Raw genomic sequence first — 17,779 nt, forward strand, 5'->3', positions numbered from 1 at the left:
TAAGGGCGGTCACTGAGGCACTGTACAAGCTGCGCAACAGATTCATAACATTCCCTCTTGACAGAGAGGGAAGCAGAATGAGTGAGCACGAGGGTTTGCTCACATTGCAGGCTTCTCCATGGTGCAGGGTGCCATTGACTGCAGCATATTGCCATGCGTGCTCCACATCTCAACTCGGCCATCTTCTTGAACAGAAACGAGCTCCACTCCCTCAATGTGCAGCTGGTGTGTGACCACACGCAGCGCATCACGCAGGTTAATGCCCGCTATCCTGGCAGCAGTCATGATTCCTTCATTCTGCGGCAGTCCAACGTCCCACCTATCTTTCAACCGGTACGGCAAGTCAAAGGCTGGCTACTGAGTGACAAGGGCGATCCTCTCATGAGGCCTACAATGAGAGCCATGCGGCCACACGAAGCATCACTGAGCACTCCATAGGCTTCCTAAAGCAACGCTTCCGCTGCCTAGACATTTCTGGAGGAGCCCTGCATCACTCCGCTGAGCGGGTGTCAAAATTTGTCGTTGTATGCTGCACAACCTCGCCCGTATGAGAGGACAGCCCTTGCCACTGCCTATCCAGCAAGACCCTGAGCCAGAGGCAGAGGCAGAGGAGGAAGAGGTGGTGGAGGAGGAGGAAGTGGCAAGGAGGCAACAAGGTGCACAGGCCCTGTCTGCCAGGGTTCTGCTCTCACCCCTGCCACTCCCCTTGCTGTTGCCTGCCAGCCAGCCAGGCCAGACTGCTGCAGCCCATGCCAAGATGGTGCAGTCTGAAGCCGGGCCCTCCCGTCTCAGAGCTGCTCCAGGTCGTCCTCCACAATCATCTGCACACTCCTCCATTGAAGGTCAGCAACTTATTAATGAGCAGTATCAGTAACCTCAACGACACCTCCCAAGTCACCAACAGTCCTACACTCCTCACCTTTCCTTTCCCACATGGCCATCCAATCGTTCTCCTTATGATTACACATTGCTTCCTCCCGCAGTTCATCGCATAAATTAAAAACACCACCAACTGCGACTTCAAATACAAATTTATAAACTAACACCTGAAGTCATGTATACAGCATTACACTATTCACCCTTGTGCATTCCCTTAGTGCCTGTTGTTCGTTTGTGCTTTTCATTTCCTAGTGCTCCTACGAGGTACATTGCCAGTGGCTGGAACGTGGGTGGTGGAAAGCTGCTGACCTTCAATTGAGGAGAATGGAGATGAACGTGGAGGACGACCTCGAGCAGCTCTGAGACGGGAGGGCCCGGCTTCAGACGGCACCATCTCGGCACGCGCTGCAGCAGTCTGGCCTGGCTGGCTGACAGGCAACAGTAAGGGCACTGGCGGAGTGGCAGATGGGAGCAGAATGCTGTCATCCTGAGAGAGGACAGCAGGTTCGACTGCCATGGTGCCACTGCTACTTGCACAGGGTGGCACCTCAGAAATCCTTGTGATCTGCTGGAGAACAAATTGCTGGACTGCTGTGACACCCTTCCACAATGGAACTCAGAGCCACGATAGCAGCAGTCTGAGCCTGTAAGGCAGTAGTCAGACCTTTGATGGCAGATGTTTGTGCTGCAATGGAAGCTGTGACATTGGTCATCAGACGCTGCATCATGCTGGGTTCCACAGGTGTGCTGATGGAGGTGACCACCCGTTCCATGTGGGAAAGAATGGGCTCCAAGCTCTGCGCAAAGTCCTGTGCCAAGTTCGAGGTGGACTCCTCCATGCCCCGTGACATTGCACGCAGGCTTTCTGGCAGGCTTTCCAGTGCACCAAGCATTTGGTTGTGTACGCCCATCAGCCTTCTTCTGTAGCCTGGCCCATCGAAGTCATCATCTGACTCTTCTCTATCAGAACTATTGAGCAACCTCACCCTCCGGCGAGCTGGCACCTGTGTTATCCGTTCCCCCACGCCCCGGCTCATGCGCACTCCTGCCTGGTGTCTCACCACGTGCAGATCTAACCTAGCCTCTACACTACATGTAGTGACGGTATCTGAGCTGGTGGCTGTGAGTGTCAGATCAAGTGATGGTATGGCTTCATTATCACTGTCTTCCTCCTCCTCCATCTTGGACGGTGCCAGCTCCAGTTCTTGGGTATCTGCAATGACAAAGGGAGACAGGTTGAGTTGTGAATTGGGGGTGGATAAAGTAAATTGTACGTGCTGACACCATCTGCAGCACGTGAGTCAGAAAAGATTGTGGGATGGGGGAGATATGAGAAATGAGAAGGAATTATGCAGAGACCCTCATCGTCGCGGCCTCCAGCGCCGCCAGTGGCCAAGGCTGCAGTGACATCCTGCCCAATTATCCACAACACTGTCTCCTCCATGGGGGTGAGGACGTGTAGCCGTGCCTGTCCTCCCCCAGGTCTTTACTGCTGCCAGCTGTTATGCGCCACCTTCTCCTGCAAGAAAGAGGGAAGTGTATCAGTGAGTGTCTTGCAAGATGTTTAGGTGATGTGGCTGTCATGGTTGAATAGTTGTCAGTGTGTGTGACCTGTGAGTTGTGGGTGTGTGGCTTGCAAGAGTGGTACTATGTGAGGGTGAGATGCAGCATCCAAAGTGCAGCGTTGCGTACAAACGTTTGTTGGTGGGTGGGTGGGTGACGGGGGTGGGGGCGGGGGTGTCGTGGGCCTGTTATAGAACATGCTTAATTTTCGGGCGGATTCTAGAAAGGGAGTGCAATCCGCTCCGCCAGTTTACTGTTCAAGGGGCAACGGCAAAAATTACCTCATGTGGTATATGAAGTCATGAACATGTGCTTGTGTTATAGCACTCTGCTGTGCAGTATACTAGTACACCAAGCCACTACACTATCGGTTATACTCTTGTGACAACGCAGCATTACAACAGAGGTTGTCTTTAATTTCAGGTCTCATGTTAATTCAAATTGAATTCCAATTAACTTCAGACTTGTGACTAGGGAGTATGGCAAAGTCCAATTACTGTTTCCTTACCTTGTCTATCTGGATTCCTAATGCATCTTCATCTAGGCTTCTTTGCTTGTTAAGAAAAAAGTGCTTGGTCTTTTCCCAGTCAATGGCGATACTTTGAAGATAATGGTCTGCCAATGCTAGCCAGACCTACAACAGAGGATTAAAAGAACAGGATTTTAACAAGCTGATAGTCAGACACCAATACAGTACTTCAGTTCCTTGTTGCTAAACAGAAATGTTGTTTCCAAATAAGCTAATATTAGAGGCAGTATGAGGCACATCAGACAGATCACACACAGGAACTGTGTTTTGAGGCTTTCAAATTGTACACTAAATGGCAGCACATGAGTATAATTGTTAAATAGTTCACCTGTACCTTTTCAAAAAGATCTTTTTTTTTTGCCCGTAGTTGATTGATTTATTTTCTCCCTATTACTTTGAATGAGGAGGAAGCCAGGCAACCTGCTCCTGGGCCTCCAACAGTGCCATTCTCAAACTGGAGCCCAGGAGATGCTTGAGTGCAACACACATTTCCTTCTAATCTTCTCTGCTTCCTTGTGGGGAAGAAACAAGCCTGAGACGTGGAATTCCACGAGTGACAACCAAAGCTTCTCCATGTTAGATGAAGCAGCTATTGGGGAAGGAGCACATGGAGCAGAGGCACAATATGGAACACACTCAACTGAGGCAAATTTAGCTCAAATGACAGGCAGCTCTTGGTCTCAACCTCGTTACCATCTGGCGGTCAGTGAGTACCAGTTCTTCAGCTACAAAGTCACCAATATGTAGAGAACAGCGGATAAAAGCGAGACATTATAAGGCCGTCATCTAATCAAAGGGTTCAGATAATCTCAAAAACTACAAAAATGAAGCCAAGCAATTTATGTGTCAGCTGAACCTTGAGATTAGATTGCTACCTTGAAATCACTCCACAGTCTCTGTTACCTCATATAAACAATTGTAAATTTATGAGCTGGTTTCATTCAGTCTTGTGACTACTTGTGGGCTGGTAGTGGATGTTGGTGTGAATACCAACAATTAGCACACTCCATGTTGCTGATGGGTGAAGATGTTCGCACTGTAGGAATACGATTGTGATGCAAGGTTATGATCAAGGCACAATTTGCATTGGTTACTGGAAAATTCTATGGGAGTACATATTAATAAGCAAATATTTCATATCTTTTCCAATTACTTTGATTTAGTCAGTGTAAATGCACAATGTCAAAACAGACTTCATTTTTTAAATATACAATATTTCATGGCCATGTTAACATCATGTAAATTAAATTCATTGGGTCCACAAACACACCGTGAGAAGAATTTGTGGCATTTCATTACAATTCCAGAAGAAATCCTCTTTTGCTGTGATCCTTAATGCAAGATTTCTAAGCTAATCTATCTAAATGTTAATATGTTGCTAGACACCAGTTCCCAAGGGCTATTAAACTGTCTGCTCATTTCCAGTAATATTCATCTTCATCAATTCAGTATCAGTTTTCAGTCCTTCATTTATACAGCAGAATAACTATTTTATTCATAAATAGTCATGTACCTTTCACTTTGTGTGAAGTATTGCATTAAATTCTGCCTTTAACCCAGTCAGGTAAATGCAGTCTTTCAGCACCAATGCAAAGACTGACATTTTCATTGGTCAAAGATAAGGGGGGGAGTTTTAACCACCAAGGACGGATGGGTTGGGGGCGGGTAGGAAGGAAAAATGTTCTAATTCTCAAACCCGACCCCAACTGGCCCACTTCTGGTTTTAACGAGGGTGGGTGACCCACCCGCTCTCAGGGGGCGGGTGACCCAGGCCGTGAGAATCCCATCAGGTGAAAGGAGGTGAGACGGGCCGGATCCATGAGGTAAGTGCTGATTGTGAGCCAGGAGGAGCAGGAGTGCTCCCCCCGATCCACCAAGCTCACCTCCAGGCAATCGAACCCTCGTGATGGGCCGTCCTCCTCCCACGATGTTCGATTCACCCCCCTTACAATGTCCAATTCCCCCCCCCTCACAATGATGTCCGATTCACCACACCCCCAAGAAATGCAACCGACCCCCCCCGCGATGTCAGTTTCACCCCGTGATGTCAAACTTACCTGACATCCGCTGCCTGGCTGCTTTCCAGCCTAACAGACAGCCAGCCTGTCAATCTGGCCATGCGGGAAACATTTTGAAAAAATTTTAAAAGACGTCCTGCGGTTAAATTCAGCAGGACATGCGAGAAACCCTTACTTCCAGGTTTCCTTCCGCAAAAGCCCCCCACGCCTGCTCTCTTCCTGGCAGCTCCGAGTGAATATCGGGGCCATGGAGTTAGATATGCCCAGAGGTGTCAGCTTTTCCAAACAGGCAAACATGTAGCTTTCAAAGAATTTGTTTACTAACTGTACAAATCTAAGTTTATAAGTTATACAGTATCCATACTGTATAACTTATAGAGAAGTTTCAATAACTCTAAAGAGTATGGGTAAGAACTACTGCCATTTAAGAATGAGATCCTGGTGTCAACCTGAGCATAAGCATGTGCCAGTAAACAAGTGTGCGACACGAGACGTATAAAAGTTGATATTTCTATCTGCCTTCTTGGTTCCAGATCAAAAGAAAATATTAAACTCCTACAGAAACCCAAGTAAAGGACAACTCATACTGGAGCCCATTGTACAAGGCATCACTTGCTTGAAAAGAGTAGAAGAGAAAGTGAGATAAAACAACAAGCAATGGTCAAATGACGTGAAGCTTGGGGTTTAAAACCCAATAGATTGTAAGAGGAAGAGGGGCTTGAAAGAGAAAAAGAGATACAGTTTTCCGCTGCTAGAAAGGAGTGAATTGGAGTCGGAGAGGAATCTTGGTTTCAACATAGTAAGAATGCAGGGCAGGGGAAGACTGTGTCGGATGTTAAAATTTGAATTTAGGAAGAACAAGGCAGAAAGGTACAGAGAGGCACTGACTATAATAGACTTGATAAGACAGAAAGGGACAAGAAAGGTTGTGATGGAGAGAAAAAAGTTGTAGGCTAGAGGTGAGACAAGCACTAGTGGAAATACTGTGCAGCAAGTTAATGTTCCGGCCGTTGAGTTTTACATATTTTGAGACTGAAACATTTCCAGCTCCTGAAGCAATAACTCTAAACTTCTAATGATTTTTTTCAGCTAATTCAGAGAAAAATATAAATAAAAAAATTTATAATGTGCTGACTGCTTCAGAATATTCAACACTTGGATACTTCCAAAACAACTTTCCAACTGTTTTGATAGAAAACAATATGCTGATTTTCCTGTGAAGTAAATTAGAATTTAAAGGGTTAAGTAACAATCCATCCAATACCGATTAAAATTTCCTTCTCCATTTGGAGCCTATCAAAGGAGCATGGATATAATGCTACAATTTGAGATAATCCCTGTTTAGCTATTCAAGACGGGCCTTAACTACTGGAGACAGTGATTTTTTTAAATTAGTTTCAAATCCACAGACCTAATTTGCTTAATCCATTGCTCTTTATTACTTGAGCAGAAATGAATCTCTGTTTGACTTCCACAGGAAATAATTCCTTTCAAATATTTCCGGTTACAGCTTAAATTCTTCATCAGTCAACTGTGACTATGAGAGAGCTCTCAGTGAGGTACAGCAGCTTAGGCTGGCTTTCAGGTGGTTTCATCTACTACTGAAACCCTTATCCATGCCTTTGATACCTCTAGACTTGACTATTCCAATGTTCATTTGGCCAGCCTCCCACCTCCCATCCTCCATAAACTTGAGCTCATCCAAAACTCTGCTGCCCATATCCTAACTCATACCAAGTCCTGTTCACCCATCACCCCTGTGCTCACTGACCTACTTTGGCTCCCGGTTCAGGAACGCCTCAATTTAAAAATGTTCATCCTTGTTTTCAAATCACTCCATGGCCTCACTCCTCCCCATTTCAGTAACTTCCTCCAGCTCTACAACCCTCCAAGATCTCTGCACTCCTCCAATTCTTGCCTCTTGCGCATCCCCAATTTCAACGCTCCACCATTGGTGACTGTGCCTTCAGCTGCCTAGGCCCTAGACTCTCAAATTCCCTCTCCTTCCTCCTTTAACACGCTCTTTAAAACCTACCTCTTTGACCGTCACCTGTCTCAATATCTCCTTATGTGGCCTGGTGTCAAATTTTGTTTGATAATCGCTCCTGAGAGGCACCTTGGGAATGTTCACTACATTAACAGTGCTATATAAATGCAAGTTGTTGTTGTTTCAAATCTGCTATTTTATAATTTTGCTAAAAGTTCTTTCTAATTCCATCCATGTGACATGAACTTCATCCAAGAGTGCTATGCAGATGTGAAATGCTTTTTGATTGCAAACCAAAATAAGAAATAGCGCGGCAAATAAAACTATTAGTTACTGTTATCTAGCATTTAGGTTCCAAACTAAATGTTAGCTTTGTGCTAATGAGAGGCTAAAATGGCAGTGTACCCTGCCACTTCTGAATGAATATGGGCTATGGGGAAAGAGCAGCGGAGGGGACTCATTGAATAGCTTTTTTTAAAGAGCCAGCACAGGCACGATGGGCCGAATGGCCTCCTTCTGTACTGTAAGATTCCATGATAATAGTGCAAGGTGAATTTTGGCATCACCAGTGGTTGCTGTCACATTCCTTTTGGGAGTAGTGGGAGCAATTAAATGTGATGCTAATGAGGCTGGTTTGCAATTTCCCCTCTCCATTAATGTGGTGACTGCCACAATTATTTTTTTTAAAGTGGAAAATGACACAGGGTCCATTGCAAACCCCAGTCCCATCAAGGTTATGGGTGGGAGTGTATGTTTTAGTACAAAGTAAAGCATTACAAATGGTAGCAAATGTTTTGGAAGAAATTTGCAGGGCTATGGGGAAACAGCAAGGAAAATAGCACTTACTGGATTGCTCTTACAAAGAGCCGGCACGGGCTCGATGGGCCAAATGGCTTCCTTCTGTGCTGTACCCATTCTATGATCAATGGGGCAGCAAGAGTACGGAGCTAGTACAAGTTTTTGAGAGATTCACTTACCCTTTGCCTCCATCGCTTGGGAATTCCTGTTGGTAACCAAACAATAGCTCGACAGGTCTCAAACCACTGAAAACAAATCAGAATTAGTACCTGGAAAGAGTGTCCATTTGAAGTTTAAATCACAGATTCATTTTGATCATTTAATGTGCTACTCATACGTTTGGGCATTTCCTTTTCATTCTAAGCTAAATACAGGTTCATGCTTTTTGGGCTGTGGTTTTGCTATTAGACAAAATCTTATCTGCTCTCACTCTATCTCAGTATCAGACAACAGCCGGATTACATTGTCTCAGTCACTCTCACCCTTTCCCCTCCTCCCCCCCAAATCACTTTCACTCTTCCAGATCGCTCATCCCCAAATATCAGGCAGCAGTCAGCTTTACATACTAATTTTTTAAAATAAATCTTTTTAGTAGTTTCTGTTGATTGTTTCATGCTTTTTGAGGTCAGTTATTATCAGTGTTGAGAAAGAGAACACTTTACCATATTTTGCATTCAGTGCTAGCATCAGCCGTCACTTATCTCACCTTGATATTTCATGAATGTTTACATTTCTGGGCAGGAGAATGGCAACCACAATAGACAAGACATAAAAGCTGCTACATGTTTGATGCAAAGTTAATTCTTTTTCCAGTGTTTTTTTAAAAATTCTGTCCACCTTCTTCTAGCCCAGATGAAACCTTTCATAGTGGAAAGAGGGGAGAACCAACTATTAGATAATATGCATCTATCTAAATATTGGATCATTGTCTGTTATCTCTCCCTATGTAGATCCATATCCCACTATTTTAATGACATAGCTATTGTTGTTAAAAATATCAGGAACAAGTATTCATTCAAATCTACTGGCAGTCCAATATCATTCAGTAATTTATTAATATAATCACTTTATTTTGAACATTCTGTCTGAATTAATTATATCAACACCACTGAGTGTTTTTGTTGGGTAATATTTGAAGAAATAAATATGTTGCAGTTACATAGCATCTTTTACATCCTCAGCATGTCCCAAAAAAATTCACAGCCAATTAATTACTTTTCAAGTGTAATCACTGATGTTTTGTAGGCAAGCATATCAGCCAATCTGTAATCCACTTAATTTGTTTTGGTGGTGTTGGTCGAGGGATAAAAGCTTGTCAGGATACCAGGAGAACTCACCTGGACTAGATTCAAAAATAGTACCAAAGGAGCTGCTACATCCACCTCAACAGGCAGACAGGCTCTGTGTAACATCTCATCCACAAGAAAGCACCTATTCATTGCCACATTGAAGTATCACTCTAGATTATAGCCTGTAAGTCTGAAGTGGGATTTGAACCCAAGGTCTTCTGACTCAGACATGAGTGTTATCACTGAGCAAGGTTTTCATTTGCTTATACTGCAGTTTGCATTCATCTGTAAAATGTTTTGAGCAGCTCCAAAAAATTGCTTGATGGGCTCCCAATTACAAGAGGAAAGTTTAATTGACATCCTCAAGGTGCAAGGGCTAATTCTGCCAGTCTCAACTTGACCATGATAACAAGAAAGGGTATTCCATCCAGAAAGAGATTCCAACTAATTAAGTAGGTCAACTAGTGGGTTTGCAAAAGGGTGGGATCAGCAGCATAAGTAGAGAAATCTATAGCTGGAACAGTCTATAATCCTGACAGAGAAGGATTGTGTGGATTCAGGAGAAGAGAAAATAGGTTACAAATGCAACCAAAGAGATTTGGTCAGACTAGTTGACTAAAGTAATTATATGCTGTAATTTGTGCAATATAGAGCTGGAATGATGACCTATGAGCAATAATATGCAAAAGGCAGACATACGCTTGTTTTCTGACTACGCCTGCTCCTGCTGCAATAGAATTTACAGTGCTTGAATTACCTCTGGTTGGTCTTCAAGGCAAAAAGCAATTAGTGAAAGGTTTCTGCTGTGTGAATTAATTTTCAATAAGTCTGTGTCAATTTAATGCTATCTATAAAATGGGAAAAAGAAAACTAAATTACAACTTTTTAAAATTCATATGTTGTGCTTGAAATCCCCACTCCCAATTGTTTCAAAAGATCACAAGAAACGGCCCATCTTAATACATCCATCCAGAACAACCCTAGACTCCTCCCATTGCTGCATCTAGTTGCTGCTTAAATGATTCTAGGTTTTCAGCTCCACTATCCTGATTGGTAGTCCATTCCAAGTGTTTATCTCTCTGCATGAAGAAGCAGCTCTTCATATCAGTCATAAAGTTACCTTTTCCTAGATTAACTCTTTAATTTAAAGTAGTATTCCAGATTAACCTTTTCCATACCACTTACTATCTCAGAGAGCCAGCATAGATTTGTAAAAGGGTAAGTCATGCCTAATTAACCTAGTTGAATTTTTTGAGGCAGGCACTAATGTGGAAGAAAAGGGAGTGTCTATGGATGTTATTTATATAGATTTCCAGAAGGTATTCGATAAGGTTCCACACAAGAGACTGTTGTTAGGGAAAAATGGAAGCACGTGGAATTGGAGGCAACCTTTTGACATGGGGAGGGAGTTGGTTAGGAGGTAGGAAACAGAGAGTAAGGATAATGGGTATGTACTCCAATTGGTAGGATATGACTAGTGGTGTCCCCACCAGGGGTCTGTACTAGGGCCTCAGCTTTTTACTGCATTTATTAATGACTTAGATGAAGGAATAGAGAGCCATATATCCAAGTTTTCTGATGACACTAAATTAGGTGGCACAGTAAATAATGTAGTTGGGAGCAGAAAGTTGCGAAGGGACATTGATAGATTAGGTGAGTGGGCGAAACTGTGGCAGGTGGAGTTCAACATGGGAAAGTGCGAGGTCATCCATTTTGGATTTTTTAAAAAAAGATCAGATTATTTTCTAAATGGTGAGAAACTACAAACAGTGGGGGAGCAGAGATATTTAGGGGTCCATCTATAGAAATCACCAAAAACTAATCGGACAGGTACAAAAAATAATTTAAACGTCTAATGGAATGTTAGCCTTATCTCAAGGGGGCTGGAACACAAAGTGGTGGATGTTATGCTACATTTGTATGAAGCTCTTTTTTTTTTGTCTTAAGCCCTTTCACATTGTCTAGGATTTCCATCAAATTTATATTGAAGTCTTGAATTATGCCACAGCATTCTTTTAGAGAAGGGTATGAATACTCTTATGAATACTTTGAGGAACTAATCATTCCCAGTCTTTGCTATCTTGTATTCATCATCAGTTTCAAGGTCATTTGCATCGTAATGTTCTCACCTCTTTTCTGATGATTTAGATCCCTTCAAATTGCTTGATATCACCAGAGGTGGAGGTGGGGGTGCGTGGTTGAGATAACCATAAAGTTGACCAGTACCTTTGCATCAGCATCTCCTGTGATCAACATCCATGAGTTGCTGTTGCTTCAGGGAGGGTCAAAGCAAATCAGATTTACCACCTTTCCCAGGAGGACACACTTTGCTACTACGAAAAGTCCCACCTTGTTATCTAGTGAAGAACTGCCTTGAGTTATCACTATTATATTACATAGAATTACATACAATGTATAGCACAGAAACAGGCCATTTGGCCCAGCTGGTCTATGCCAGTGATTATACTTCACACATGCCTCTTTCCTCTCTAATTACCTCTTCCCCACCCAGCCCCCTTATCTCCCTGTATTCCTTTCTCCATCATGTTTGTATCATGCCTCCCCTCAAACATGTCAATGCTATCTGCTTCAGCCACTCCATGCGGCAGCAAGTTCCATATTCTCCCCACGCTCTCAGTAAAGAAATTTCTCTTAAATTCTTTACTTGATCTGTTAGTGGCTATCATATATTTTTGCCCCCTTGTTCTGGATTCACCCTAAGTGGAAAAGGTTTCTTCACGTCGAACCCCTTCATAATTTTAAAGACCTCTATCAGTTCTCCTGTTAGCCTCTCAATTCTGGTAACATCCTTGTAAATCTTTCTTCACTCTCTCCTGTGCTTCAATATTCTTTTTATAGTATGGAGCTCAGAACTTCACACGGTACTTCAAGTGTGGTTTAATTAAATTTAGCATTACCTCACTGCTTTTGCATTCTTTTCCTCTAGAAATGAACCCCAGCACTTTCGTTTGCACTGTTTATGGCCTTATTAAGTTGTGTTGCTACTTTTAACAACTTATGTATCTATATTCACATCGCTTTGCTCCTCAACTCTATTTAGTTTCTTACCTTCCAAGAAATAAGTAGCCTCCTTATTCCACCTACCGAAATGAACCACTTCACTATATTGAATTTTATTTGCCACTCAACCACCCACTCTGCAAGCCTGTTTATATCTCCCTGTGTTTTGGTGCAGTCTTCCACATTATTAGCTATACCCCCCAATTTGGTATCATCTGCAAATTTCAACACCATACCTCAAATTCTTGTGTCCAATACAGTTTTGTATATGGTAAACAACGGTGGTCTGTCTGTCGGAGAAACTTCCCTTAACTCCTGCCCTCTGTTTTGTAGGCATTTTTCAACCCCATTCTGCTACTTGGCCCCTGATCCCACACGCTCTGACATTCATCACGAGTCTGTTATGTGGCATCTTATCGAAGTCTTTCTGAAAGTAAGGCTTTCTGCAGAAAATGGTGGATGCTAGATGTATCTACAAAAAGCCTTGTCATCCCAGTAAGCAATTATATTTCAATTATCAGCTTGAGGCAGGTCGGCACAGGGTTGTGGATGATATCACGTGCTAAGCCAAATGCAGAGGACATTATTACACACTCAACACAATTTCTACAACCCAAGGGGCTGCATTTAACACCAACAGCTTGAAATGTGAAGTCAATATCATTTAGTTCAGTCAATTAACATTAATTCAGCTTCACTGAGTCAGTTTTGCTACAATCAGCGAAACAGCAGCCTGAAAACAGGCATTAAAATCAACTCCTGCTATAAAATAATTTCAAGGGACTTTTAGCTCTGATTTACATGAATGTAGATAGTTATGACACTCTTAATCTCTATCTGAGATGCTTACAGCAGACATATGGGTCTATAAACTCAGCCACGCGGCGCCGGTTTCTAGGGCACTAACCGGCCTACTAGGTCTCCAATATGGCGGGCAGGGAGCACACTTGCATTTCCGGCTGGAAGTGTGGCAAAGGAAGAAATTGGTGTGCAGTGCCCACACCTGAAACAGATGATAGGCCCTTTGCAGACTGCAAGATTGGTTTGTCCTGAGGCAGCCAGTGCCAGCACCAGCTGCACTCAGGAAAACCATGCCCTAGCACCACCTGTTACTAACAAGGTAAATTTTTGAAATATACTTACCTGAGTGTGAAGCCAGAGAGAACAATTGCTCCTCCCGACACCACATTTAATGAACGTGCCCCCACCCCACCAATCACCACCGTTCCCAAGACCTGGCCTCCGATCTCCCCTCCCTGGTCTCCCCCCACAAGCCTTGCTGCCACTTGGTGGCATCTTCCGAAGACATGACATCAGGTTCCACGTGTACGCTGATGACCCCCAGCTCCATCTCACCACCACCTCTCTCGACCCCTCCACTTTCTCTGCTTTGTCAGACGGCTTGTCCGACATCCAGACCGGGAAGAGCCGCAATTTCCTCCAATTAAACATATGAAAGACCGAACCCGTGGTCTGCGGCCTCTCCCCCACAAACTCCGTTCACTTGCCTCCAATTCCATCCCCCTTCTCAGCCATGGGCTCAGGCTGAAACACACTGTTTGAAACCTCAGCGACCTTTTTGACCCTGAGCTGTGCTTCCCACCCAATATGCTCTCCATCATAAAGACCGTCTACTTCCATCTCTAACACTGCCTGCCTCAGCCAATATGCTCCCGACACGCTCCATACTTCACTATTCCAATGCCGGTCTCCCACTCTAAACATGAGCTCATCCAAAACTCTGTTGCTCGTTAGCTAATCCACAACAAATCCCATTCACCCATCATCCCTGCGCTCGCTGACCTATACTGGCTCCCAGTCCCCTAGTGCCTCAAATTTAAAATTCTCAGTCATGTTTAAATACCATCACGGCCTCACTCCTCTCTCTCTGTAAATTTCTCCAGCCCTGCAACCCTCCAAGAACTCTGCATTCCTCCAATTCTGCCCTCTTGTGCATCTCCCATCCCCTTTGCCCCACCATTAGCAGCTGTACCTTCAGCCGTCTAGGCCCTAACCTCTAGAATTCCCTCCCTAACCGTCTCTGACTCTCTATTTTCCCCTCTCCTCCTTTAAGAGTCTCCTTAAAATCCAACCCTTTGACCAAACTTTTAGTCGCCTCTCCTAATATCTTTCTTTATCTCGGTGTAGATTCTTGTCTTATTACGCTTCTTGGGTGTTTTTCTACATTAGAGGAATTATATAAATGCAAGTTATTGTTGTTGCTTTCCAGTTCTCAAATCAACCACACTTGTATCCTCTCTGTGATTACCGGCAGTGTTTTTTTTTGCCAATCTACTGAATTGCAAGCAGTTTTGTGATGTAGGCCCACATGCACAAGAAACGGGGTTAATATTGCCGAAATTAATTTCCCTTATGTAGACATGAGATTTTGGTCCCATCCCTCTGGCCTGAATTCAAATCACGATCAATGAAGTTTAATGGCAGTATGTAAACCCGTTGCACCATCTAATCCTAAGGAGATCTTGATGCTTAACCTTGGTCATTGAGTATCCCCTGAGTCTATTCTAATAATTGTAAACTTGCTGACTACTTCAAAGGGTTAGGGTTAGAGGTATAGACTATAGTCTTCACTGCGATATCTGACAACAATTCATTTTACTGTTACTGATAGCAGAGGGAAGTAGTATTTGATTCTATTAGCCGCTGACATATATTAACTTCCTGATGGGTTTATCCTTCTCCAGTGAGTCATTTTGCCATATTTGAAAGCAATTCATCATAACATTCATTCATATTCAGTACTTCCGTCCAAGAGCACAATAATGTTGAAAACTATATTTGATGTATTGGGCCAAATTCCCAGCATGATGGTTTTCTAATAGGATGGTAAGATGCACGATTCTTTATATTATGAGTTCGCAATCTCAGCAACATCCAGGCTCCTTTTTATAACTAAGGAGAGAATGCAGCAGGTCCATGAGGCCTCTTACAGACTAAATCAAACATGGCACAGAGAGAGACCTGAGAGCAGGTCCCCAACCCATCCTTTTGTCAAAGAATGGTGTACTATGCAGGGGGACCTGAATAGCAAATATGACGGACAAAAGAATAATTGACTGGAATGGGTGTCATAGTTAAACTTAGCTGAGTTATCAATAAGTGTTCATATCACTGGAAATATATGTGCCTATAGTTTCAGTCGAATGAGTTACTAGAAGACAACAAACCTGCTTAAATTCATTTTGATCTGGCAAACATTCAGTGTTAATCTTCAGTCGTGGGTCAGCACCTGTTAAAATAGTAAATTATACATTACAAGAAGATTAATATAAAATCAACTTGTGCCTTCTGATGATGCTCAGCTTAAAAAAAACAGTAAAAAAACTACTTGAATAAAATGACTTTTTCAAAATCAAGATCAACACACAGAAAGTACGGGCTGTTGTTATAAAATGAGGTGGTTTCTAAAAGAGAGGGGTGATCACCAAACCAGCTTTACACTTTAGCTGCAGGTTGTAAAACTACCCCTGACCTCTATCCAGTGACCTGCTGCTCGAAAGTGCATGCAGTGGGTTTGGCAGTGATGCTACCTGGAGTCAAATAGAATGGTAACACTCACTGTAATCTGGTTTCACATCTTAAAATGCAAAATATCTCACTGTCCATAAGCATTGAAAAAGTGGTAAAAATCCATTCTTCAACTTCTCATCTAAAGAGCTGACTGCATTACTCGACAACAATAACACAATTGAGGTGTTGAAGCTTTTGGCAGAATAATCTATACTTGAGTAAAACCTGTAAGACGAGGGACTTTGAACATCTGTTGTAAATATTGCTGCTATCTATTAGCAAAGCCTCAAAATAATCACTGGTAGACTTTGTTAACTTGTCTCTTACTGTACAATTGGACAATCTCATCAAAACCTGTCTGGGACGCCTTACCTGAGATTGCAAAATCATTTTGCAAAGGTTGAAAAAGATTTTCCATACTATAGACAGACTATTGTGAGTGGGTACTATCCAACACAATAGTTCTGGAAAATCAGCCATGTGATCTAAGATAAGTGGAAAAGCAGTTGTTTTATGTGTGAACAATGAGCCCAATTATCATTCGTTAAGGAAATCAATACATTATATAAGAGTTTGAAAGTAGTGATGTATACACTTTAATTAGTTGTTTTTTTCTTCCCAATTTTCTTCTTTCCTTTTCTGAATGTGCTGACTCGTGCTAAGTATGAAGGATACACAGGTGCTGATCTCCATCTGGCATGTCACTCAAGTGGCCATCTTTCATGTATGAGCCTAGGTAGTGATTGCCACCAGGCTATTGAATTTCAAATGTTATCACAGGCAAGATCACCTAATGTTCCCCTACGTGCACGTTCCAGCATAGGATAGCAACCAGCAATAGGAACTCCTGCTGAATTTTCCTCTCCTTAGCCCAAAGACAGAGGCCAATTATAGTGTCATTACCACTTCCCCTGACTGAGATGAACTAACTCAGCACAAACCATGGATTAAACCTCGGATCTGCCAGCTTAGTTCCTCAATGTACAGTATGTTTACTAAATGAGCTCTCAGGCAGCAATAAAACAGAGTCTTTAATAAAATAAACATCTATATTTTTATCTCTATTTTATATTAAATTTGCCACATGGGGTGAGAGTTTCATTGAAAACTCATTTAAGTACCTGCAGTACCTGTTACTCCTGCATGTGGCGCTGTGATAGCCATTTCAATGTTAAAGGTGCCAGGCTGTGTGACACAATGGGCCCGATATTAGGAGGGAGGCAGGTTGGCAGCAGGGGGTCGACTGGGCACATGGGTAACGCACCCAGTGAATTCGGGGTGCTCCGCACGCGATCGCAGCTTAATTGAAGGTACTTACCTTGGCTTCCGGGTTTCGCGCTGGAAAGCTGCGCAGCGGGCGGACTGCGCAGGTTGTCAGCTGGAGGAGCCCTATTTAAAGGGGCAGTCCTCCACTGACTGATGCTGCAGAAAATAGGCAAAATTACAGCATGGAGCAGCCCAAGGGAAAGGCTGCTCCCAGGTTTAATGATGCCTCACTCCAGGTTTTACTGGATGGGGTGAGGAGGAGGGGGAGGACAGAGATCTTCCCCACGGCAGACGGGTGGCCTGCCTCTGCCACCACGGAGGCCTGGCTCGAGGTGGCAGAGGAGGTCACCTGCAGAACCAACATATCGCGCACCTGCATACAGTGCAGGAGGCGCTTCAATGACCTAAGTAGGTCAGCCAAAGTGAGTACACTTACTCATTCCCCTACACTCCGTCTGCCACATCACCACCCCCACCCCACATCTCCTTCTGCACTGCCAACACAAATCTATCACGTCACTCCTCACACCCACTCAAAGCTCATCCTCATCTTACCTGCACTTACTCACCTCGCCAGTACTCATCCCACCACTACCACTCAACCCAATCCTCATACAATCTCATGGCTCTATCTCATACTCACCCTCTCATGCATCTCTTTCACAGTCAGCCTCACTCAACCTACCACTACCTGTGCTGCAGCCACAGGGCATGCATCACATACGTGCAGTAGGAAGCATAAAGCAAACGTGTTGTGAGCATGAAGGGGATGCACAAGGGTGTTTGCGGGTTTATCATGGTTTTTACTTATATTTGATTTCTGATCAACTCACATTACATATTATATTGGCACCATTACTGCCATGTCTTTGCAAATCTTGTCTGGTTTGAGCAATAA

At 43.5% G+C, this 17,779-nt stretch overlaps 1 protein-coding gene across 1 annotated transcript in view; it reads right to left on the minus strand.

Annotated features, from left to right (window-relative positions):
• LOC137344720 (TBC1 domain family member 30-like) overlaps nucleotides 1-17,779 on the minus strand; it is a 68,853-nt gene that overhangs the window by 40,600 nt on the left and 10,474 nt on the right. Inside the window, exons 2-4 of the mRNA XM_068007851.1 lie at nucleotides 15,273-15,334; nucleotides 7,954-8,019; nucleotides 2,951-3,076 (exon numbers count right to left, since the gene is read on the minus strand). Coding sequence (XP_067863952.1) covers nucleotides 2,951-3,076; nucleotides 7,954-8,019; nucleotides 15,273-15,334 — 254 coding nt within the window. The remainder of the gene's footprint in view (nucleotides 1-2,950; nucleotides 3,077-7,953; nucleotides 8,020-15,272; nucleotides 15,335-17,779) is intronic.

Source organism: Heptranchias perlo, chromosome 27 (genome assembly GCF_035084215.1).
Source record: "Heptranchias perlo isolate sHepPer1 chromosome 27, sHepPer1.hap1, whole genome shotgun sequence".
In the NCBI taxonomy this organism is placed as follows: Eukaryota; Metazoa; Chordata; class Chondrichthyes; order Hexanchiformes; family Hexanchidae; genus Heptranchias; species Heptranchias perlo.